Source organism: Tasmannia lanceolata, unplaced genomic scaffold (genome assembly GCF_043159265.1).
Source record: "Tasmannia lanceolata isolate RefF3 unplaced genomic scaffold, GAP_Taslan_0.1 ptg000044l, whole genome shotgun sequence".
Lineage (NCBI taxonomy): Eukaryota > Viridiplantae > Streptophyta > Magnoliopsida > Canellales > Winteraceae > Tasmannia > Tasmannia lanceolata.
The window spans coordinates 22,341,184-22,366,531 of record NW_027518721.1 but is presented as its reverse complement, the minus strand read 5'-3'; the positions used below and the strand labels follow the sequence as shown (position 1 = coordinate 22,366,531).

At 38.6% G+C, this 25,348-nt stretch overlaps 3 protein-coding genes across 3 annotated transcripts; 1 reads left to right on the top strand and 2 right to left on the bottom strand.

Annotated features, from left to right (window-relative positions):
* The first annotated feature begins 6,407 nt into the window (after positions 1–6,407).
* On the top strand, positions 6,408–8,228 carry LOC143863426 (putative ascorbate-specific transmembrane electron transporter 1). Its single transcript, XM_077374090.1, has 4 exons — positions 6,408–6,569; positions 6,676–6,724; positions 6,981–7,180; positions 7,968–8,228. The coding sequence occupies exons 1-4, from the start codon at positions 6,408–6,410 to the stop codon at positions 8,226–8,228; spliced, it is 672 nt and encodes a 223-aa protein (XP_077230205.1).
* Positions 8,229–9,968: 1,740 nt separating this feature from the next.
* GEX1 (gamete expressed protein 1) lies at positions 9,969–13,336 on the bottom strand. The gene is made up of 7 exons (XM_077374844.1): positions 12,836–13,336; positions 11,968–12,555; positions 11,179–11,305; positions 10,890–11,076; positions 10,653–10,809; positions 10,359–10,453; positions 9,969–10,170 (listed from the first exon to the last, which is right to left on the bottom strand). Exons 1-7 carry the CDS (start codon positions 13,309–13,311, stop codon positions 9,974–9,976), a joined length of 1,827 nt encoding a protein of 608 aa, XP_077230959.1. The 5' UTR covers positions 13,312–13,336; the 3' UTR covers positions 9,969–9,973.
* Positions 13,337–19,101: 5,765 nt separating this feature from the next.
* Positions 19,102–25,100, bottom strand: TTA1 (class I heat shock protein, putative (DUF1423)). Its single transcript, XM_077374188.1, has 2 exons — positions 23,013–25,100; positions 19,102–19,784 (listed from the first exon to the last, which is right to left on the bottom strand). Exons 1-2 carry the CDS (start codon positions 24,913–24,915, stop codon positions 19,228–19,230), a joined length of 2,460 nt encoding a protein of 819 aa, XP_077230303.1. The 5' UTR covers positions 24,916–25,100; the 3' UTR covers positions 19,102–19,227.
* Positions 25,101–25,348: the final 248 nt, after the last annotated feature.

Sequence of the window (25,348 nt, the reverse complement as noted above, 5' to 3'; positions counted from 1 at the left end):
GTGCGAACACTTGGTCTCTTATGCCATTTATTATTAACTTCGAAGAAGTTTGGGTAAAAATCATGTGAAATGGGAACAAATATCCCCGAGTGAATGTCTACCTAATCATGCATGACTCGGGGATGAAATAATAAATACACATAAAGTAAGATAAAAGATGTGTCGCCTAATGATTGCTAGATTATGAGTGATATACCTAACTGGTGTCTAAATTCTGGTGGACAAACACATGCATGCTACAGCTAAAGGTATCGGTCTGCACAAGAAAGTAAGAGAACACATCAAAACATATAATAACAACACAATAAAACCTAAGACTCTAAAACATTAGCCCGAGTCCTCGGATGGTCTGGTATTCATCCAAAGAAGCCTACGTATCCCCGCCTCCACGAGAATCAAGGCAACGTAGTTCTTCGCACCTATTCTAAACTAGGATGCCTAAGACACCTAGACCTCTATCTTAGACTCACCGGACTAGTTCTTAAAGCTTCTTGCGCGATTATTTAAATTCCAAATGGATTGTGAATTTTAGGACACCCTATATGCCCTAGCTATATGCAGGTTAGCCCTAAGCTAATGCAGGTGGTTCCTACGACCTATGTGTAACTAGGCTGTGTGTCCTAAGGAAAACAATGGGATCACTAACGCATCTTAGACCTAGTCATCAGTCGGCGATGTGAATCGCCAACTGACCGGACGGAGGCGCTCCTAGCTAGGACAAACTCCTAACTCTAACACAGACACACAACAAGCACACAACAAAAGACAAACTCCTAACTCTAAAACAACACAAACAAGCACACAACAAATAAAAGACAAACTCCTAACTCTAAAACTCTCTATCTAGGACAAACTCCTAACTCTAGAGGAAGATCTTGTTGAAAACAAGGTTTTGAAGAAAAATGGTTAAAGCATTTATTTACAAAGTTTGGCTGGACTTGAGATAAGAATCTCAAGCTGCACTACGTACCTCGTGGAAGAGGATCAAGCCAACGTAGTTCGAAACGAACTCTCAAACTACGCTTATAAAAGAAACACTCAACACTTTAGATTTTTTTAAAGGTTTTTTTATGTTTTCCAATGTTTTTGATATTTTTAAAGTTTTCAAATGTTTTTGAGTTTTAAATTTCTAATGTTTTTGGATTTTAAAGCTTTTCCAATGCTCAGGACCTTTAAATGTTTTCAATCTTAAAGGGAACACGCAAGTAATACCACAAACTAGGGCAAAGCCCTAAAGCAAAAGGGGAAACCCCGGATAAGCAACTAGCGTCTCAAAGAGACAAACCACAACGCGTAAAGAAGTGCCCCAAGAACAGAGAAAACAATCTAAGATCCCAAGCAGGGAAGGCTCTATATGACTGAGTTAGTCTCAAACAAGGATGAATGACAACAAATCTAAAGGCGAACTACTAACTAACACACTAAAAAAAAGGAGCACAAATGAGTCAGAGACTCACTAAAAACACTACCAAGAAAGGGGTAAAAATGAGTCAAAGACTCGCCAGGAGGAAGGGTTATTCTAACATGAGGCTAGGTAAGCCTCCTAAAGGGGAAACTCTCTACAGGAGACAAGACTTGTCTCCGAGACACAAATGACGTAAAAAGGAATAAGAGACCCTGTGCATATTTGGCAAAGGTAAAACACCCAACCGGGCCGGACAGCTACCTAGCCCTAGGGTGCAACAAATGTGCGACCCAATACCCATAAGGGTAGGGGTATGAAGCCAAGCCGAGTAGGATGTTCTCCCAAAACCAAACGGCGCACAAAGAGGAGGTTAAGCAAGAGAATGAGACTGGACAAGTCTCCTATATACAAAGGAGGGGTATGCTACTTGGACTGAGCAAGTCCCCTAAGGATGGGCTTGGGCTAGCGCCTTCATCGCCCCCGCAATGAGAGGGGATTCTAGTATCTAAAGAAAATTAACAGAAATCTATAAGACTGTGTTAGTCTATCAAAGAGAGAAGAAAAGGCTACCAGATAATCTCAAATTTTCAATCAATTATTATAAAAACAAAACAAATATCCGCAAAGTATGATTTACAACTAAAGAGTGCACAATCTGTAAGAATATCAACCATAAAATGGTAAACAACATTAATTAGTCCAGACCAGCCGCTGGATAGCCTAATAAAGCAAGAAACAACATTAAACACTTCTATGCCCAACCACAAGTACCACTGCCCCAATATGGGGGTGAAATCAGATGATGCTAAAGTAATCATCTGATATCACAAATACACAGGATAATATTTCTAAGCCCGCCTTGAGATCAGACAGTACTCATGTCGATAATATCGAATAGAGTAGTCATCTGATCTCCTTCTTTCCTAAAACAATTTATTTAAATAAAAGACAAGTTTATGAACCTCAAGAGAGTCTCACCTGAGCAGTCCATTTATTATCATCTTCAAAACCTAACTCAAAGATTAGTACAAGAGAAGAATATAAAAAAAAATATCAAAAGATTATGATAATTCCAATTTATTAAAAATTTCAGTGCATACATGGGACATCAACTTGTGCAGATCCAAGTGCGAAGCAGTGAGCAACAAAACATAAAGACGGGCTCCAAGTAACCTTATCATTGCCCAGAGAAGGGTTCTTTTTTTTTTTTAAATATGGTTAAAAGAAATCCAAAAGGTTGGGTAGGCCTACTAAACAAAAGAGGGGAGCGCTACTTGGATTGAGCGAGTCCTCAAAGGATGGGCTTGGGCTAGCGCCTTCATCGCCCAACCAGAGAGGAATTTCTCGACAATCGGCGCAAATGACAAACATCTATGACATGGGCATTGGAGAATATGGGGACTCATGATAGTAGCGACAGTATGGCATCCTAACCCGAATCTCTAATAATCAAGACTGTAAAAGAAAACATCAATTTAAGGTGCGTAACAATCCCAAGATTTTCACAAGCCAAGCCACTGAACCCCACCATAACATTGAGGAAATAAATGCAGTATACAGGGGCCAGCGAAAGAACACAGGAATAATTCATAAATCAGCTCACCTCACCTCTTCTAAACTTTCCTATTAATCAAACGTAAGTACACAAGCTTATATGCCGGTTCTAGACAGAGTTGACTAAAATAATCATGCTAAAATCATTATCCATGACAAAATCAGAACTAATATTTGCTGATCAGATAAATTCCAAACTAATTGATCTCTGAAATACATTATCATCTAAATGTCTAGCATTCATAAAAAAAAAAAATCCCAACATAGCTTGAAGAGAACATTGAATAAATGCACTTACCTCTTCTCCTTCAAGCTATGGGCTTCGATTCCTGCCTCCCTTCCAGATATAGAAGCGAAAGAGAAATGATCAAATCTGACGACGAAAATGGCAAAAATTAGGTCGGAATCTCACCGGCAGTTGATCGGAAAAGAGAAGGGGCAATTGGGGTTTCGGATTTGGAGATTCTCTCTCTCTCTCTACTGTAGTTTTTTTTTTTAACAAAATGGAGAAGGGTTAATGGTGGAGGAGATGAGGGAAATGGGTTTGAAGAAGGGGGAATGGCTGTAGCAAAGAAAAGGGTCTGTTTATGGAGGCTGGTTTGGAAGCAATAGAGGAAAAGGAGGTGGAGAGGTTGGTGGCTGAGAAGAGGAGGATGGTGTTGGGAAGAAATAAAAGGGGGTTCGATGGTAGGGGAAGATGAGAATCAGAGATGTTGCTGTGAATAGGGGTTTAAGAAGAGGGTTTCGAGGGTGAAGGTGGGTATGGAATGGGTGTGATGGCCGAGAAATGGGGTGGATGATGGAGGCGGTCGATGGGGGTGGAGGTTGGAGTGGTCGGAGAAGACGATGAGAAGAAGTGGGTTTGGGAGTGATGGCTCGGTTGGTGGTCGATGGTGATGATCGGAGGTGGAGGAACGGTGGCCGGCCGGAGATGGCGATTTGGATGGGACGATGGCTCCCTCTCTTCCCTCTGCAAGTCTCCCTCTCTCTCTCTCTCTCTTGCTTCGAACGAAAAATGAGGCTCTCCCCCTTTTGCAAACCCTAGTTTGATGGGTTTTTATAAAAAAAAAGATGATGAATTTGACCCCCCTCTTCTCCCTTGGACAGCCCTCCTCTATGTAAATTTTAACGAATTATGACCTACAGGGGGGGCGTCCAAGTAAAAAAAAATGGGGCAAAGATTCCCCTCTCTCTACATGATCCTAACCCTCTAATCTAATCTAAAGGCCCTCACTCATTGCTTGTAGAGGAAGCAATAGAAATTTCCAAGAATGCCCTCTTGTACGGGAAATGACATATTTCACCTCCGCCCTTCTAAACTTGCACCGCAACACTATCGAGGCTTGCCCACTAGGCGAATCAGCTCAGATCTTGACGGAATTTCACAGGGACCCTGGTGGGACCCTAAGCTAGCCCAGGGTACAACCTGGGACCCTAACGCACTCATCTGATGGAATTTTTATTCAAAATGATAGCTTGGGGTACGGTCAAAATGGGGTGTCTACATCCATCAATGACTATTAATCAATCGCCATCATTCACATGGATCCGCCATTAGTTTGATTCATGCTGTTAGACTATCTTAGCCATCAAGGTAATTGCCCTTCATAAAATGGGTGATTAGAAAAGTGATGCAGTCCAAAAACCCGACCGTTCCTAGTGTTGTAGCGGAGGTAAAATAAATAAACTAAACAATAAAAAGGGACATTTGATCATTGTCGTAAGGAATACAATACTTTGATTACCGTCAAGAGGATGAGACAACGAAACTAAAAAATACACTTGGCGAGGCTAATCCTAGCAACCCAAAAGTTACTAAAATACTTAAAAGCCGAAAGGCAAATTTTTATTAAAGAATTTATAGAAGCTCATTATTTCAATGCTTTAATAACATCTATTTGTGCGAAAAAAGAAACCCTAAATGCTAACTTAAAACCTAAGCAATTAATCTCCGCTGTCTATCTCAAGTAACTTGGATAAAAGCTAAAATTATAACTAACATAACCCTAAAATAGAACTCCCGTAATAGACATGTATCACCTAAATCATATATAACTTCCTCAACTTAGGCTCAAATTATGTGATCGATCTTGGGCTCATTAGATATATGATCAAAAAACCTCGCTAATGATATACAAATCGAGTCAAACGAACAAGATTTAATGTCAGAAAAGTAAGCTACAAATATGATGACGAAAATAAAACTTGTAGAAGGAACGATTTATTCCACGCTTTGCAGTTAACGACAAACTATACGTTCTTGTTGGTTTTTGCCTGCTTAGCATCCCTAGTAGTCTCCGGAGATTTCAAATGCTATATTGACAATCAAACAATGAGTTCCCCAAGTCATTCCGACTTTTGTGCAACAAAACTCTATGACACCGACAAACACTAAGATTCAAATAGATTATGAGGTGGACATACGTAGATCCAATCCAACCAAAGAAAGCATCAGGATCCCCAAGCACTGTGTGACACATAAGCAAGAATAGTCCTACTTCCACTTAAACATGAGTTCAAGTGCAGCCAGTTATTTCACCACCTATATTTTTCCAAACTAAACCATGAGGGGCACATGTCATGTATTAAACTGTGATTGGGTCCTTAAATTTTTCATCTATTCCAGTGAATTCGAGGAGGAATGTGTTAATACGGCCAAAAGTGTTAAACCAGACAAAGGCAGTCTTTCGAAATCGATACTTTGGAATTTCCATGTTATAGTGTAGGCCTGACTGTTTTCATTCATTCTTTGATAATTTCACTCTCATACAAAGCAAAAACGCCAAGGGAACCGTGGTTGTTGGGCTATTTGCTAATATATTTTTAGGTCCAACATTTCTCATGTGTACGCTATCGTGTCCATTGATCCGACACATTGCTGTTTACCCTACCTTGATCAAATCATCGAAGCCCTTAATCTATTATTCCTTTGAAAAGGTTTCTCCAAGAGAAACTAAGCTGATCAGTCCGGCATTGGACCAGGACCATATGGGCTGCATCAAGATGGTTCACCGGATCAACGGTCCTAATTATAGCGATCCTGTCATAATTATATCCGTAAGTTCCCTTGTGGGACCTACTGTTGATTGTTATGATTTGATCTTAAATGTGACATTTTATCTAATCTCTATATGAAATTGAATTAGTCATACAAGGACTTCAATGCTTAATGATCTCCACCTCATTTCGTACTTGGTTCTTGTCTCAAACACATCTGAAAATCAGGGACAGGTCTACCTCGGTTTGAAGTTGATCGCCCTTCACTAGAGATTTTTTACTATTTGCCTCCTTGGTTTTGTTTGTTCTATTTGTTATCTTTGTTCTCTTGACCTCCTCGGTTGTTTCTTCTATGTGTCTCTAATAAAATACCATCATTCAATAAAAAAAACCACCTATATATAAAAGAAAACTTTTGAAGGGTAACATTGATGCTTTGCCTCTCTCTGTGATGGCTACCAAAAGTGGTTCGAGCTTCCTTATATCGGCGACTCCTGCCACAGTGATCGCTCACTTGATGGGAATAGCTATTATAACTCTTGTGCTCGTTTGGGTCTTACACTTTCGAGGAGGCCTAGCTCTAAAATCAGAGAATAAAGGAAAGATTTTCAATGTAAATTCCTTGACAGCCCAAAACAGAAAGCAATCCATTTTTCTGTTTAATTAATTTGTTTTTTTTTTATTTCATTGCGTTTGATGTATCCCTTATCTCTGTACAGATGCACCCATTTCTCATGCTAGTTGGTTTCATTTTTGTTAGTGGAGAAGGTAAGTAATGGGTTATTCTAATATTCATTAGATGATGATGACTGATGAGTGAGGACCCTTTATTTCTTTGTTAGGCCCTCTTCGTTTTGGATTTTGAGAATTGTTTTTAGTCCAAAACTGATTATTGGACTCAAAATTGCGTTTAACTTTTAGTCAAATAATCAGTTTTGGACTCAAAATCAAATTCTGAAAATCGGAAACAAACAGGGTCTTACTGTGTTCTGATTTGTAATTAGTGTATTGTAATTGTGAGCAGCCATCATAGCTTACAAGACGATTCCTGTAACAAGAAAGACGCAGAAGTTCATTCACATGAAGCTTCATCTAATTGCTCTCCTGCTCGGAATCCTCGGGATTTACGCCATTTTCCAGTTTCAAAGTGATTTGGGAATACCCAATATGCGCACTTTGCATTCCTGGCTGGGCATGGGTACCATCTGCTTATTTGCTTTGCAGGTAATTCAAAATTATTGTTCTTAATTATAGGAATGATCCTTTGTATAAACTATAAACCAAAGCTAAGGCGTTGTTCATTTAAGATTATGGCAACCGATTGTGAGTCCAAAACCAATTAGGCCCTATTCGTTTGATATTGTGGCAACCGATTGTATGGGCCTTAAACCGATTACAGGATTCAAAATTACGTTTACTTTTGAGTCCTGTAATCTGTTTGACTGTTTGGGGCCTACAATCGTTAAAGATTATGGCAACCGATTGTGAGTCCAATAATTGGTTTTGGTCACAATTGGTTGTCATAATCTAAAACAAAAGGACCCTTTTGTTTTAGATTTTGAGAACCGCCTGTGAGACCAAAATTGATTATTGGACTCAAAATTATGTTTAAACCTTGTTTGTTTTGGATTTTGAGAACCGATTGTGAGTCCAAAACTGATTATTGGACTCAAATTTACATCTAATTTTGAGACCAATAATCAGATTTGGTCTCACAATCGGTTCTCAAAATCCAAAACAAACAGGGTTTAAATATAGGGTGATGATAAATCCCTGTAGGATAATTCGCACCCCTTTAATGTGAATTGATGTGGCAGACTTTAACGCTTTTTCACGTTAAAGGGGTGCGAGTTATCGTACAAGGGATTGCAAATTTATCATCGCCCTAAATATATTATACATTTTGGTCTATAGTTTGTACTTTGTACACAAGACAAATGAATCATTCTTTTGTTTTTGTTGTTGTTGTTATCTGAACTTATTCTTTAAGCATGTATGATTTGTGTTCCAGTTTTTGTTCGGTTTCCTCTCCTTTTGGTATCCCAGGGCGGCAACGCCGGCAAGGCTTATACCGTGGCACTACTTTGGCGGCATGGTCATCTTCCTCATGGCAATATGTTCTGCGGAGACGGGATTAATGGACGCTTTCAAGTCTTTAGGCTTAGGCCTAGAATTCAATGCCGAATCTTACATAGTAAACTTCACTGGAATAGCTGTCCTCTTCTTTGGAATCGCCATCACCCTCAGTGTTATCCTTCCGCGGTCATATTAATATCATTATTAGTAAAAGGATTTCATTGTTTGCATAGAACTTTAATTATTTAGCCATTTTTCTTTAACTTCCTATGTAGAAATCTGAATAGAAGAGAAGAAAGCATTTACAAATGGGATGATTTTTTTTATTATAATATCAGAGGGGATATGAGGTGTATGTGAGAAATTATAGTCGTGCATGCTTGTGTAAGGGGGAGCCGCCCTTGATATTTGATCCAACAGCAGCCCCTTAAAAAGATGAAAAAGGTGATGGCTGTTTGATCAAAGTTCCCCTAAGCATATGGAAAGGAAATCATTTAGAGGGTAAGGTAGGATCTTATGAGGGCAAATCATTGATTTACGATCGACGGTCTAGATTGATGACTGACATTATGTGTGAAATTAGTGGATTAACGTACCCATTGACCAAGTGATCATCAGTGCATCTTATCTTGGTTTAACACGAGTGTTTTAGTATAGCCCTAAATTAACATCAGGATTAGTAATTAATTAAACTAATTTGAGTTCTGTTAAGGTAGGACACAATCTAACGATCATAAGGAGATCTTCCTATTACGGATCAGGTCATAGGAGGTAGGGGTGCAACTCGGGTTGGGTTGGGTCCAACCCTAACCCAACCCGAGGTAGCATTACCTCAACCCTAATCCGACCCAACCCGAGCCTCGGGTTGAGGATAGTCAACCCTAACCCGACCCACCTCCAAATCGGGTCAGGTTGGGTTCGGGTTGAACGGGGTTGGATTCAGGTTCATCTACGGCCAAAGAGAAAAATACAAGAAAAAAAACATAATCCTAAGAAAACTACGATAAAATTAGACAACGGAGGTCGGGTCGGGTTGCCAAGGCCTCAACCCTAATCTAACCCGAAATTATATCGGGTTGGCTTTTCCCAACCCAACCCGAGCAAAAATCGGGTTGAACCCATCGGGTTAGGGTTGAGCCCGACCCAAGTTTCACCCGTAATCGGAGAGGCAGGATAAGATCCAGCCCTGACGGATCATCTGCTATGTACGATTGAGGTACATTTATAATCTTTTTTGTATTCTAGTAATTTGCATGATAAGAATAGTACAATTCCTAATAGATCAAGAAAATCATTTTGATTAGATCTGTTTCTGTCATCTGGTATTCTAGATCTAGGTTTTGAATGGGATTTGAATGCTATGAGCATATCAGCTCCCTTTCTTTAATAGTCTGTTTGGTTTCACAATTTCTGGTGTTTACCGAGTGTTTTGGCTGCTTTTGAGGTGCCACATCATCTACTAGTAATGTTTGATTTCATAGCTTTGATTCAAACTACTAGGAGACTATTTGCCTGGTCTCAATCGTCTAACCACGTGGCATGACTTTTGTCCCCCACCAAACAACTTGAAAAAAAAAAAAGATTTTTTACTAACAGAGTCTTGAGATTTTGCACACTTCTCCCCTTATTTTGGCAATTACACTCCTCACCAGGAAACTACTTCAGTTGACAACCAAACACTAGTTACCACGACTCTACCAGTAGACTACTTCATTACTATTGTAACTGTTGACTAAAGTACTAATTCCCCACTACTGTACAAATATGAGCACATTATAAAAAGGTTAATAGAAGACAGAAGAAAGTCTTTACAAATGAAATGAAATGAAATTTTTATTATAATGTATAATGTGTCTTTATATCTATATATTAATATATGTTCCCCTATTTGAGAAAATAAATATGCATCAACACTTGAACCAAATTTGAAGGATGCAAAACTCATTGTGGGCGACGGCGAGGACGGAGATCATATTTTTTTGATATAGAAATTGTAGTGATTGAATTCTCTGCAACTTCTTCATGTAATCTATTATTGTTCAGATTGTTGTTCTTATCTATGTTTTCTGCCTTCTCTTTGTCAACCCATGGAGATAGTTGGGTACAGCTTTTCCCTCTCCAGGATAAGGACTTCTTCCCTGCACCACAAACACCCATCGTAAGATAATGAACAGTTTTCTTTACCTCCCCATTAAAATAGAGAATTAAAGGCCTCTTTAGATACCTTTAAAAAAATTAGTATAATCTTACATCCAAATAGTTTTAAAAGTTAAATTTGATTATATTCAAAGAATGATTATAATAGTTGTAAGCTCATAATCCGTACCTATCATTCTTTCCATGACACCAGCCTTCTCAGTTAATTCTAACAGCATCTGATGATGAGCTACTAGCATCTGATGATTTAGCATTTCATAGTCACTACAAAAATTTCCACACAGTCTTTCTCAGATTTCAATTCATTAGATGATGGTTTATACTAGGGGTGCAACTCGGGTCGATTTTTTGAAATTTTGGTTGAGCTTTTACCATAATATTGAATTGGTTAGGCTTTTACCCGACCCAGCCAAAATTGCAGACCTTGTTTATACTACGCAGAATCATATACAATAATAGTTACCTGTAAGTAAAGATGGAGTGTAGAATCTGAATAGAAGCAGCCACTAGAAATGATGATCTGGCCCAGAATACTTTAGATTCTACCCATGCTTGCCAATCAAGATCATTAGCCCCGAGCCGTGCCATTGCAATTTCGATCACCAATGTGAGACATATTCCTGAAAGTTAAACCAGTGTCATCTTAATCAAATTCTAAAGTTAATAAATATAGCCATTAGAACACTGATAAAAATCGTACCTAGATAAAGGCGAGCTCTCACGGCAGATGTTTGCTTTGCACTAGTAAGCATGTAGACAATAAAAATCGCGCAAGAGTAAAAGAAGAATGTCTTGATAAAACGCGATTCGAGCAAGATGGCATTGTGCAATGTGAAGAGCTTGTCCAGAGCAGTAAACATTGTAGCCTGCTTTAATTCAAATGCTTCCTACAAATGGAGATTTAGTGTAAGAATGAGTCTACTACAACTAAACTAAATCATGGTCTAATTTGTCATATAACCACGTATATTTTAAGCATATTATTAAACCTGAGCTGCCAATATTGATTTTGAATTTTGAATCAGATGATCATGAGTTTGCTGAAGCTGTTCCTGCCGCAATAGGAGCTCCTCTTGTTGCTTGTGACCAGATTCCACTAGGTTTTGCAAAGTGGCCCTGCAAATCGAAATTAGTTGATAAAGTTATAATTAAACTTACTTGGGGGGTTTAGATTTTAGTTACTTAAGATTTAGGCCCTGTTTTGGATTGCAAGAAAAACATTTATGACATAAAATGTTTTGTTGGGAAAAAATTTCACACTAATTAGAGGAAAATGATATGATTATGGTTATAAGTAACTTATCTTTTTCCTTGAGACTCTGTTTCTTTCGACATAAATGGGCATAAAACAAATTTTACACCCATTTTAACCGGTGTTTAAAAACGCGGAACGCGGCCAGGAAAAATCCTTGTCGACTCAACGCGGACATGGCCAAGAATGCGGTTGACGAGGTTGACGCGGTCATAACTTGGGAGAGTCGAAAGAGTTTAATAACTATGTAGGGCAAAACGCGGAATGCGGATGTGGTGCAATGCGGAACGCGGCCAAGGCAAAAAGAAGTTGACTCGGGGGAGTTCCTTGTCGAGTCAAGGAGTTTTTGAACACTGATTTTAACACTTAAAAATGGGCCTAAAATTTGTTTTACGCCTGTTTTACGTTGAAAGAAATGAAGCCTGAATAAAAAAATGTAGAAAATTTTATACATATTTTTCTTTCCCAACTTTTCTAGAAAATTCCTGCAAATCAAACAGGGCATTAGTGTGATTTGAAATCCTACCTGCTTTCTTCTAGTGCTTGAGATTGGAATTTGGTTAGAAAACTAAGGCCTTCAAGGGCTACTGTTTGTCCTTCTAGAAGCTCTTTCTGTTTATCCAAGGACATTCCTGCAACATTCCCAATATCATCTGCTCTGCTTTGAAGGTTTAGCATCTTAAAAGACATAGAATCCCCGACTTCGCCTATCTCCCTCTCTATTTCCATGGCCTCCGTCCTTAACTTCTCCATTCCATGTCCCAAACTCTCATAAGATTCATGAAGATATTCCATGCCTGCCTCCATTTTTGCCTTCATTTCTGCCTGCCCTTCTTGCAACACAGACTGAGTAGCCGCAATGCCCTCGGCCTGCTTAAAAATGGCCTTGGAGTGGTTCAGTACATCATGAATCTGATCGTCGACATTCTTCGATGCCTGAGCCACTTGTTGGGTTTGAAGATCAATCGAAGTCAATGAATCATGGATTTGATTCGAACTTTGTAGAAGCGATTCCGACCTCTCTTCGATGGTTTCTAACTTATCCTCTGCAAATTGAGCTGACCTCCTTAAATCATTAACCAGCCTCTCTGTTTCATGCTTGAAAGCATCAGTTCTGTAACATCCAGACCAAAACCAACACTCATTAGTAGTTGAAAAAGAAAACCAACACTTTATTCAGATGATCCAAGTTTATGGGTTTTTATTAGGCCAAGAGTTTTGAGCTTTGGCTGAATTAGTTAGACCAAAACCTAATCAACTTGGTAATATATAACACAGTCATTGTGATATATATAACACAGTCAAGACACACACACAGACATGCACACACACAGCAATGATAAATGACTCTTATGGTGAATCATTGATAAGCATATTGATGCATCATACTTAACTGTAACTGATGACAAATGGTGTTGGTTTCAAGAAAGAATTCCAGGTAAATTTTATGAGCAAAGTCATCTAAATTCTTCAGGCATTTCATCATAGAAGTCCCCATATCGCAATAAGGGAAAGCAGGTCTCCCAGTATCCTTTTGGAAGCAATCACTAAGATGCCAAGCTAGTCTAGATTGCTTCTCCTTGTCTGCAACAATTTCTGAGCAACTCGCAAAGAGATTCCTATAAGCATTTTGCCAACATGAATTTGAAGCCACCAATTTCCTTTTCGCATTTTCCACTATTTCGATTCCGTTTCGGTTTTTGTGAGTTTCCATGGAAAAATCCGCAACACCAAAGCCATCACTCGATTTCCAAGAGTTATCGTTCAATTGAGGAGTTTTTACAGAAGAGAACCAACCCCATGACAGACATCCTTGGAAGGAAGAGACTAAAACTAATAACAAGATCTTTAAATGCAGATTACACATCATAGTCCAAGTCGATCTTTTCTCTTTGGAGTCTTAAATTTGAAAACCCAGAGGGATTAATCTACAAAATTCAAATATCAGTATTAGACTTCATGAGTAATCATAGTCACTAGTGAAAAGGAATATGATATGAATGTCAGAAAAGATATTAAACTAATAACAACATAATAAAAATGCAGATTGCAGAGGCCGGGTAATTTCTCTATAGAATCATATTGTCCAAAATTTAAAAAGCAATGAAATTAACCAGCAATTATACTACTGCAATTTCAAAGGTTGGTATGTATTTGAAAATTGAAAGAGCCATAGACTTCAAGAGTATTATTATTCACTAATAAAAGGGCATATGCATTACAAGAAAGAGAGAGAGAGAGTACAAAAGTCCAGAATCCAGTACATTAATTAAATATTAAAAACTAGAGGACCTATTTTCAGAGTATTTATTTTATAATTACTATTTACTAAAATTGGATTAATTCACTCATTGCACTCAATCTTTTTGATAGATTAGTGAAAGAAATAACTTGTTAATTTTTAAAGAGAAACATTGTTAAAAGGATTTGACCAATTAGTGCAATTTTCTGTAGTACAAATTTTCTTATATGCTACCATAAGATCATTTCTAAACTAAAAAATGAAATTCAATTTCAGAATTAACCCTTTGTTCTCAAGCATGTACCATTAATAACTTCTTAGATTGTAAGATAGAAAAGTCCAACAAATCAATCTAAATACAAAAACTCAACTATAAATGCTGTTTAAAAGGGACTATGAAACAGGAAAAATCCAAAACTCATGTTCATACATGTCGAAAGATATCGATTACAGACCCACATATAGAAAAAAGCAGAAGAAAGAGAAGAAGAAAATAAAGATAAAAATGCTTACATGGGGTGTTTTTGTTCTTGGCACCCTCTTCTTTCTCAAACTTATCTCTCTCTTGTGCTAGAAATCCGTCACAGCTATGTAGAAAACCTGAAAATCAGAAATAAGAGAAACCCACGTCCCAAAACTATACCTTTTGCCAAAGAAAAGCACAATTATCAAACTTTATATTTGTAGAGAGAAAAGTACAAAAATAGTAAGCGTTTTTACCTCGAGACCAGGGTGCTTATTTGCATGGAAATTCTGTGAGTTATTTGAGGGAGTTTCCAAATTGGGATTAGGAGATGAATAGACAAGAGACAGAGAGTGAGTTGCCACTTTGGGAGATGAAAAGTATAGAGAGAGAGAGAGAGTTATTTTTTAGAATTGTCTAAAAAGACTAGTTAGTTATTGTTGCCAATTTGGGAGGAGAGAGAGAGAGAGATGAAGAGACACTCTTAATTTGGTATCACCGTATCACGAAATGAAATGAGTTTAGAGAGAGAGAGAGGTGGTTAATGTAATAGAGTTTTCCATATTTGTACTCAGAGAAGAGACTTGAGAGATTTCGTATAAAGTCGTGACTACTGAGAAAGTTGGTTTGCATGTGGACGTCTTTCTTGGTACCCAAGTAATGCTATACATAATGACATGACAGAATGCAATACAATATAATCAAAATTTCCGATTCTTTTGTTTGTCTCCATCGTTATGGAGTTGCTTATTTGGATTTTGTAGGAGAGGAGGGACTAGAGAGACGCGGTTCTTGTTTAGAGATGCCAGAGAGAGAGAGAGGAAGAGAGAGATGCCAATTTTTTAATTTTTTTGAGATAATCACCAATAATCCTAAGGTGATTATATATAGAGAGAGAGAGAGATGCCAATTTTTTAATTTTTTTGAGATAATCACCAATAATCCTAAGGTGATTATGGTGAGATAGCCACCAATGAATGTTAAAATCCTAGGGTCCTGTTCGTTTTGGATTTTTGAGAATCGATTGTGAGTCCAAAACTAATTATTGGCATTGAAATTAAATATAAACTTAAGTCCAATAATTAGTTTTGGACTCACAATCGATTCTCAAAATCCAAAACAAACTAGGCCTAAGTGGTTAATTTAAGCACCTGAATTTAGGGAGTATTAATTGTTAGAGGCCATTTGTATATCATAAACATCCTCGTTATGAGGATGCAAAACTTTGGACATAGCACTTTAGCACCTTGTACATGGGATTGCTGCGAACTCAAAAAAGTCACATATACTATCACCTGGTTATGTGAAGGCTACTTTTCTATTCTTTTTTAAGGGTGTCAATTTTGGCTCGGGCTTGGAAGCTCGTTCGAGCTCGGCTCGAATCCTTAACGGGCCGAGCCGAGCCGACTGGCCAGGCTCGTTAAGAGTTTAATATATTTAAATATATATTATATATTAATATATACACTAAAAGGGTTGTCCAAGGAGTGAAAGGGGGAGGCAAAATATACTTGGACCACCCTCGGTAGTGTAAAAAGAGTGGTCAAATTAAACTAGATAGAGCTGTCCAGGGAAGATGAGGGGTGTGAACTTAATATAACCCGAGCTTGATAAGGCTTGCGAGCCTTGCCGAAGCTGACCGAGCCGAGCCTGGTTCGAGCTCGAGCCTAGCTTTTGAGCTTAACAAGCCAAGCCGAGCCTGGCCAAGCTCGGCTCGTTTACTCCCCCTAATTCTTTTCGCTTGTTAGTTACTATGGCTAACTCTCTTTCATATTGAACAAAAAAGTTGATCAAGGGATGGCAAACCCCTTTCTTGACTGTTATAAACATTCAACAAAAAGGGTCTCTTCCCTCTCCATTACGACTAAGTTCGTTGTCCAAAAATCAGCCCCATTTTGTGAAAGGCTGACATAAATTCCACTAAAAACATGTTGTTTTTTTTTTAAATTTTAGCCCTTCACAAATTAATGAAAAGGCTGAATTTCAGGATTGGCTAAGATGCTTGACCTGTCGCAAGCCAATCTTAGTGTTAAATAAACCCTGTTCCTGAGGATATAGCTAGCCAATCCAAGTATAAAATAAACACTGAATACCATTAAAATAATAATAAATAGAGAAATGATAGAATGAAGGGTGCCCTTGCAAAAATCAGCTTCAAAGTCGCCCTTATTGGTTAATTTCTGCAAATTGCGGTGCTGAAAAAAGTGGATGTCGCCTTAAAAAGAGGAAACCGTGTTGACTTTGCAGAAACCAACCAATAACGGGGCCCTTGAAGTTGATTTTTGAAGGGCGCCCTTCATTCTATCATTCCTTTAATAAATAAACCCTAAACTCAACTGAAACTAAATTGCACTTTGTTCAACTCTTCCTTCCAATGATGTATCATGGAATCTTGCTAAAGTTAGTTTTTTTTTATTAATTAAAATTTTATTTGGTAAAAATGGAGACAGTAAATATCACGAGCTCAAGGGCCTCTTTGGATACCTCTGATAATTATTTGAATATAATCTTATATACAAATGGTTCTGAAGTTAAATGTAAAATTCAACTCCATGTTTGATCAAGGTTGTAAGATCATCTAATTATGTCAGGACCAGCACTGCAATTAGGGGTGGCAAAATTGGCCGAACTGAACCGGAACCGAGCCGAAACCGAACCGAAAATTCGGTTTCGGTTTGGTTAAATCAAACCAATTCAAATTTTGGTTTGGTTCGGTTTGGGGATCAAACCAAACCGAAACCGAATATTTTCAATGATTACGAGTAAGGGGTGGCAAAATTGGCAGAACCGAATCGAAACCGAACCAAAAATTCGGTTTCGGTTTGGGGGTCAAACCGAAACCGACCCATTGCCACCCCTAACTGCAATAGGCTAGGCTTTTTTATTGCCACTGATCTGAATTTTATCTTATTTGGTTTGCATTTACTGTTTTACATATAGGACAAAATTATATGGGTGCGATACAAAATTTTAAGGGTGTCAACATCAGCACCCTAGAAAAAGGGCAAAAGCTGAAATATCCTACAGCCCCACAAATACCACAACAAACTTTTCCAAAGCCTCAGGCATTCAAGCACACCACCATTAGAGTATAAAATACAATGGAACACACAACACCACACAGAAAGAAGAATAAAAAGAAGTAAATAACACGCCATGGGAATCTGCTATGCATAAAAGAAAGAAAAGCATATATGGGGACTCCATAAAACAAGCTGTCACCTACCAAAATCTCAAGGAAATTCTCTTGTACAAGAGAATACATTACTCATGTTTTATGGAGTTATTTTTTAATCTTCTTACAAGGTCGACTATTCTTATGCAATTTTCTTTTGAATATAAAATTGTGATCCCAAAGATCATATCTGGGTTGAATTTGTCTCAGGTGTAATCCATCATGAAGACTACCACTATATTATGGTGTTGCTGTCACAGCCCTGTTTCTTCCTCTCAGAAGAGAGTCAAGATGGGGGTGTGAGGAAAAAATGAACTTACGGGCATGTTTGGCAAACATGAAAAATTATTCCATGGAATATTCGTGGGCCCAATGGTGATAGAGGAGAGGAGGAGGAGGGAGGGGGAGGGAAAGCATGGAGAGAGCATGAGAAACTCTTAAGAACCAGTGTACTCTACTTCAAATTGGTGTTTTTCCCTGTTTTTCAGGAGCTGACCGCGACCCCATGCTCTCACAAGTCACAACAGGCCCCATTAACATTCCACGGAATATTTTTTCATGGTTGTGAAACATTCCCTAACATTCCATGGTACAAATAACAGAGCAAACACCAAGCACTGAAAAAGAAAGTAAATAGGGGGAAGAAAAAGAAGAAACATATGAAGAATAATCCAAAGTACAAATAACAGAACAAAGGGCAGACATTAAAACAAATAAATATAATCTATGGCCTTTAATTTGGAGACAAATTTCTTCCATACCTCATGGAACAGTGACAGTGAGACGCGGATCCTTATTTAGAGCAGAAATCTATCAAGGTCAATCAGCATTTGCGAATCTCAGGTAGAATATAAGTGTTTCAAACCATGATTATGTTGCACAAATTGCGGGAACCCGCCAATAATATAGACAGAAACTTGGTGTATACCTCTCTACCGCCCTCCGGCATCCAAATTGAAGCCCCACATCTTAGAAAGGCCACAGACCAAAAATTCAACTGAAGAACAATCCTTAAAATATGGAAGATTTGCAAACCATTGCTAATAATTCAAACCTTAGAAGCCAAATGCACTCAGTTAAGGTAGCAAATCAGTTACCAAACAACAATTCTGTGAATTAGGAGTGGATATGTACAAGAAGTGTGATCACACCTCAATTGAGCATGATTCCTTTCTATGGAGATTAAGTGCAACCCCACCCTTCATGAGTATGGGTTTCTTAATATGAAATCAGGATACAACATGCTAATGTATGGTCATACTAAAGATTGTTGTCGTAATCAAATCACCATATTTTATTATAAAATCTAAAACATTAATATTAACATCAAAAATATCATTAGAACATTTATAGTCAAAATTCTAAAGAAATATGGTACTGGCACCCACTTGTTTTGTTACTTTTCACCCATCTCTTGGGTTTTTTCCGTTGGTTCGCACAACTCAAAACAAAGAGATGGGTGGAAAGTACCAAAAACAAGGCGGCAAATGCATCTCTTTTTGGGAAATAGCATGCAAAATACCATTTTGCTTGATCTATCACCCTTCAAAGTAGCCGATTGATTGGTTGGATGGACTGCTATGAAGTGCATCTGCACCATTGGATAGTAAACATGGTTTATACAGGTTTTTTTTTTTTTTGAGATGTTTTATACAGTGACTTCACAGAATATTTCCTTTTCATTTTTTTCGCTTTTTCAGAGGGTAAGTGTAATCCTCAATCAATGGCAATATATAAGACAAGGGATTATGAGCAGCAAAAGGACATGAAAACAAGCATAAAGCTCAAAAGCAATTTCATTGCAAACTTGAAATATCCAAAATCTACAAACCTACCATTAAAGCAGGGCAAAAAAATACACATACATACCATCACACCATCATCACCACCACTACCATGAATTTACTCACACCCATTGCTGCTTTGTTGCCTCCATCCGCTCCAATAAACCCGCAATCTCGGCTTTCATCCTCATCTTCATTTTGAAATAATCGCACTGAGAATTCTCCAACACCTTCAGCTCTTCCAACTTTTCCCTTCGCCTCTCTTCAGTTTCCTGCAAGCACAACTTTGCTAGCTTGCTTGCGTACTCTTCCTCGAGTTTCTCGCTTCTCGCGCGAACTAATTGACGGAACCCCTCGGCTTCCCTTCGGGCTTCATCCGCACGGCTCTGAAACATCCTCGCCTCGGCTTCTTTGATCCGTACAATGCTTTCCAAGCTATCAAACTCGTCCTTTTTCGGCATTCCAAACTTCAACTCAGGTTCAATTGTTTGTTGGCTCATAAGAGCTTCCATGTTGTTTTGATGGGTGTTTCTCTGTACTTCTGTCCTAGCACTTGAACGGTGGCTTATGTTGTAAGGAAAATTCAAAGGAATAGGAGTGGGTGGCAAAAGAGGAACGTCTCCCCTTTGACTCACTTGACCCAAATCTTTGGAAGAGCTGCCCAAACCTGAACCAGCATCTGTGAATGTCATGGAGAAGATCGTCAGCATTTGCATTGGTATGACAAAAGGGTAAAGAACATTTGGAGGAGATCAAGCCCCACGGAATAACATGTGGGTCATAGTAGATACATTGTTTTTACAGCACATGCATGTCATCAAATTTTATAAAGAGATACGTGTAAAGATTGCAAAACTGCAAGTTTCATACTCTGCAACTTGCGAAAAACCAATAATGTGTTGAATTTTTACATGGGCCAAAGATAGGCATGGTCGCGTGGAACACCAAATGGCCACTTGAGTCCAGAGAAATTGTAATATTAAACAAGAAAAGACAGACTGCATTTGTGCCTTTAAAAAAAAAACATGCTTGCGCAGATAACATTTCCCTAAACAAACATCAAACATTTAAGAATACAACATGCATAAAGTATGCTCTTAATCCTTGTATCTGAAAGTGAACTAGAGAATAACTTCAATAATGTTAAAAAATCACCGGCCAAACCTAGGTAGATAGTAATGTCGACACTCAAGTTGACGACATGCTATATTTAAGAAAGGATTAGTGTCATTACTCATTATATGGCATTGGACCATATTCATAGGTTTTTTTTTTTAATGGGACCATATTCATAGTTACATAGCACCTTATCATGATTGTAAGATACAACCATTTACCTTACTGCCAAACAACTTCAAACAGAGGCCTATTATGTTACAAGCACCATCAATTGCCCATACAGTGTATTTCACGAGTTCACAAAGGGATCTAGAGTTCTTTGACAACCACCCCCACAATTTGTTTTGACCACATAATAATGCAAGCATATCTACTAGGAATCCACAAAATGTAGAAAGCTTGCAATAGAACTGAACAATCACTCAAAACAATCCAGTAGGTCTTCACAAACACTGCTAGAAAGAGATAAAATGACAATAAATTTGATCAAAATATGATCAAAGTAGGGTTAAATCCAAAACACAAAAAGGGAAATTTCATAACTATTCATTGATCTCTTGGAAAATACAACAAAACTCCATACATATATAACCAAAAACACCTTAAAATCCCAGTTTAATCCTAATCATTTTAAGAGAAGTACAAAATTAAAAATAGAAGGTGTTTACAAGTTGTTGTCCTAGAAAACCTCGAACCCACTTCTAAAACCATAGAACCTCTAAATTAGATCGCTCACTTAGAACCAAGGAAGCAGGATTCTTCCCTGGGAGTGGGGAACATCGATTCTCGGGTTCTCGAATCCAAAACGGGAATCTTCTCGAATCCCCAAAAACTGGGAACCCGATTCCTACTTTTAGGAATCGCGGTTTATGATTTCCCGGAAACCCGATTCCTACTTTTGGGAACCGCAGTTTAATGTTACGTGAAATGCAATTTCCCGACGATTCCCCGGAGTTTCCCTGGCGATACCCAACTCCCCAGCGATTCCCCGACAATTCCCTGACGATTCCCCGGCGACTCCTCGGAGATTCCCCGGCGACTTCACGATTCCCGCTTCCGACCATCCCAGGAGCCTTTGATTCCCGATTTCGATTCCCGCTCTGGCAACCTTGCTTAGAACACTTTCCCATATTACAAGTTACTTATCCCAATCCAAATATACAAGTTACTTTCTCAACTTGAGAACTTGCCGAATAACAATGACCCCAAGCTCTCACCTAAAAACATTGTTCACATTTTCTTTTCACGCGGACCACCAAAATCTACTTCAATGTTACCAAAAATTAAATAAAAGATCCCAATAAATCATGATAACTCAGTAGACCATATTTTGTGAGAAAAAGAGCTTTGTAGGGGCCATTATTGAAGTCAATGTGATATTTCAATGGCCTTGACGCCTTCATTTAGATCTCGATCGACCTTCTACTCTCTATCATCTTTGGTGACATACAGGCCTGTTAATGAACTTTGCTTACATCAGATAAACAAAGTAGAAATGTCTGATGTCCATTCTTGTGATCAGTTTAGTATATTCACGGTTTAGTAATAACGTAAAGTGGGAGTGTCAATTTCGTGCTCAATATAGGACATTTCGATCTCCGCAGTCCTATATTAGTGATGCTGACATGACAGTTGTCCAAGTGATAAATACTATGAGATCCTACAGTGGCTACCATCCCTCCTCCTCGACCAAGTCAGCTCGCTCTATACCTAACCATAGATCTTACTCATTAAGCATTCAAAACCAAATCAGTTTGAAAAAAAAAAAATTTGAAATCGCCCTAGAAGCTTTCCCAAGCTTAGAAACGAAAGTAAAATACAAGAAAATGGTGTTTTAGAAACCCATTTTTGTGTGTTTCTGCTGCCTGAGAGACTTGTGATATGCACGTGGCATGTCGTCTGATACACTGTGTCTCGGACAGAATGCACAACGACCAATCGTTTATACAATTTATTAGAAAAAAAAAATGCATAAAGATATCAGATACCAATGAAAGAGAAGACTAAGCATGCCATAAACTGGTGGGTCATGCAACCCCCCATTAAGTAGACCTAACAATGGAACTGAAACAAAACTACTCTCTACATTGACCAATAAATTCATAAAAGAAATCAGATAGACTAGCAGAGTAAGAACAGTAGCGAGATTACAAATTCAATGGCCAATAAATAGCTCATGGAAAACATTAACTTCTAGGGGAAAACAGAGAAAGAATTACAGACATAATGCCAAGTGAAACTTTCAAACCATGAAAGTAATAAATAAATTTAGACACATATGAGTTGAAAGAGGGCAAGCCTTGGCGCAACGGTAAGGTTGCTCTATTGTGACCTGGTGGTCATGGGTTCGAGTAACGGAAACAGCCTCTCTGCTAAGCAGGGGTAAGGCTGCATACATCTAGCCCTCCCCAGACCCCGCAATGGCGGGAGCCTCATCCACTAGGCCGCCCTTTTATGAGTTAAAAGAGGACAACAAGAAGTAAAGAAATCAGACAACCGAAAGATGTCCTGATATCAATGGCATGGAGGTCCAAATATGTATTGCTTATGCATCAATAGAATACAGTCAAGCAACAGAATGATATATCTATATCTATGAAAAAGCTCAAGTTGACTAATCATATAAAAATACAAAAACTCAAATATTATGGAACTCATATCCACCATAAATTAAAGTAGGAGAATGTGCCGTTAACAAAACATGCCAATTCTGGCAACTACTTACTGAAAGCAAAAATAAATACTGAAAAGAGAATATGCGCCAATAAGAAAATGGCTAGTAACTTACACTTAAAAAACTTCAATATGCCACTGCAGGCTTCTGAAGAAGAAATGTGTTTCTTTTCAAGTTCGGTCAGCATTTCCTCCGCCTTTTTGTGCAGCTCTTTGCCTTTGGCATCTACACTGCCCTGGAAAATCTTTCGAACACAATCAAGCTCTTTCACCAGGGTTTCCAAACCCCAATCTGTTGCACAGCACATAAAAACTTCCTTAACAAATCCAAACAATTCCGAAGCATGCCCACATCCAAGGCAATGGAATCGCATCTCTGTTGTCCCCGCAGCTCCTTTTGAGCTAGTACCCGGCTTTATAAGATGCCTTTGAATGCCACATATAGCATGGCACCAATGGGAACAAACATCACACCCAACCCAACTACAAGTATTTGAGGCGCAATCAAAATTCGAACAAACCAGGCACATACAAGCACTACAGAAACCCTTCTTTGTCGAGCAAATTTTGCAGTCACAGTCATCAACCGGCAACGAACTCTTGCAATTCATGTTCTTACACCTCGAAAGCAATAAAATCTCAATCAACTCAGTCATAGGAATACGATTCTTAATCGATAGGTACTCCGCAATGCCAGTCTTTACTGCAACTAAAATGTCAAGTTGGACCTTGTGACACTTCAACAGTGTTTCAAAAGTTAGATCAGATCTCTTATCAAGTCGCCTCTGAAGGCTCGCAAACTCCTCTCTCTTTTCATGAACAGTCATGAGATTTTTCAGGCACTCTTTCGCAGCTTCCAATGAATCATTATGAATCTCATTAAGTATCTGAGCCATGACCGGTATCGACTCGGACACAATTTCTCCTAAAATCCTCTCATTCCTCGAAAGTGGCATCGCTCCATCTGAATTTGCCAAACCATTATCGGCAATCTTGCGTTGCTCTGAAGCTCTACCTCGTGAGTTGGTAATATGATTATCTTTCCTTGTCCTCGCAGGCAACTCAGATGGGAAGAAAGATTGATTTTCAGAACTGTTAGTTCTGTAAAGATTGTTACTTGAGTCCTTATTAGGATTGAGACTCTGCATCAAAGGGTGGCCACTGTGATTTGAGAAAGTAACACTATCCCCAATCGGTTTGAACTTACTATGAACTGACCCATTTGTCCCCTCACCGCAATACCAAATCTGATCACTCTCCCTCCGACGACTCCCAACCGAATACTCGTAATTCTCAGTCGAATTTCGCATTAAAGAACAACTAGGGTTGTGGGAAAACGGGTGAGAATACGAATACGAAATTGACGCTGTGAAATCGTCTGAATTCGCCCTAGTGTTGTTGTTTGAGGGAATTATAGACTGAGTACTATAATTCCTCTTTGGAGAATTAGGGGGGTCTAAATTAGGCAATGGATTAGATGGGGTGAGGGATAGAGAAACATCAGGGAGAGCTAGGGATAGATTTAGGGTTTCGATTTTCGCCTTTTTCTCCCTCTTTCCGCCTTCGATTTCTTCATCAATCTCTCTCTTGGATCCACTATTTCCACTAAGTTGCATAAAATCCCTCTCAACCCATCTCTCATCATTTTCTACAGAGTCTAAAATCACCTCCTTTCCCTTATTATAACCCCCTTTTTCTAAAGCACTCAATAGATTCTTGCCTGAAATCTCTCTCTCTAAAAAACCCATCTTAGAAGTATCACAAAGATAGCTAAGAGTGAGTTCCTGAGAACCCAAGTTCCCCATTTTCTCTTTAGTCAACCCAAATTTAGACTGTTTCACACAAAACCCACCATCACCCATCTCAGATTCCTTCAAAAAAACCCCACCCGGTTCAGAAAACACAGATTTCTGATCTGGGTTTTCGAGATCGGGAATGGAAATACACTTTTTGAGCTTGTTTTGAAGATTTTCGGCTCCATTAGTTAAACCCTTTGAAAGATCATTTTGTCTAAACATGATGGGAAAAATTAAAGAGATCAAAACACACCTGATTAAGGAGAGGGATTATTGGGGGAGCTCTGATTTTTTCTCTTCTTCTTTACTCTCCTTCAAAACCCTCTCTTTTTCTTCTTCTTTTTCCTCGAAATTTCCTTTTCACGACTCCATTTTTCCAACGGCAGGATTTTTTTTCTCGGTGTTTACACGCATAAGAACGGCGGACTTTCTCTGATTGACCAACATGACATTACTACCCTCAGTTTTTTACCAAAATTACGAAAGTGTCCAGTAGTTTGGACTGTGTTACAGAAATGCCCCTGTGTTATTGTTAGAATAACAAAAATGCCCTTTGATTTAGACTTTGGACCCCATTTGAGTGCCAAGAACATGCATCAGATGCCCACTAGAAACAAGCATTTTAATATTAAAGTGTATACACCACCACCTAATC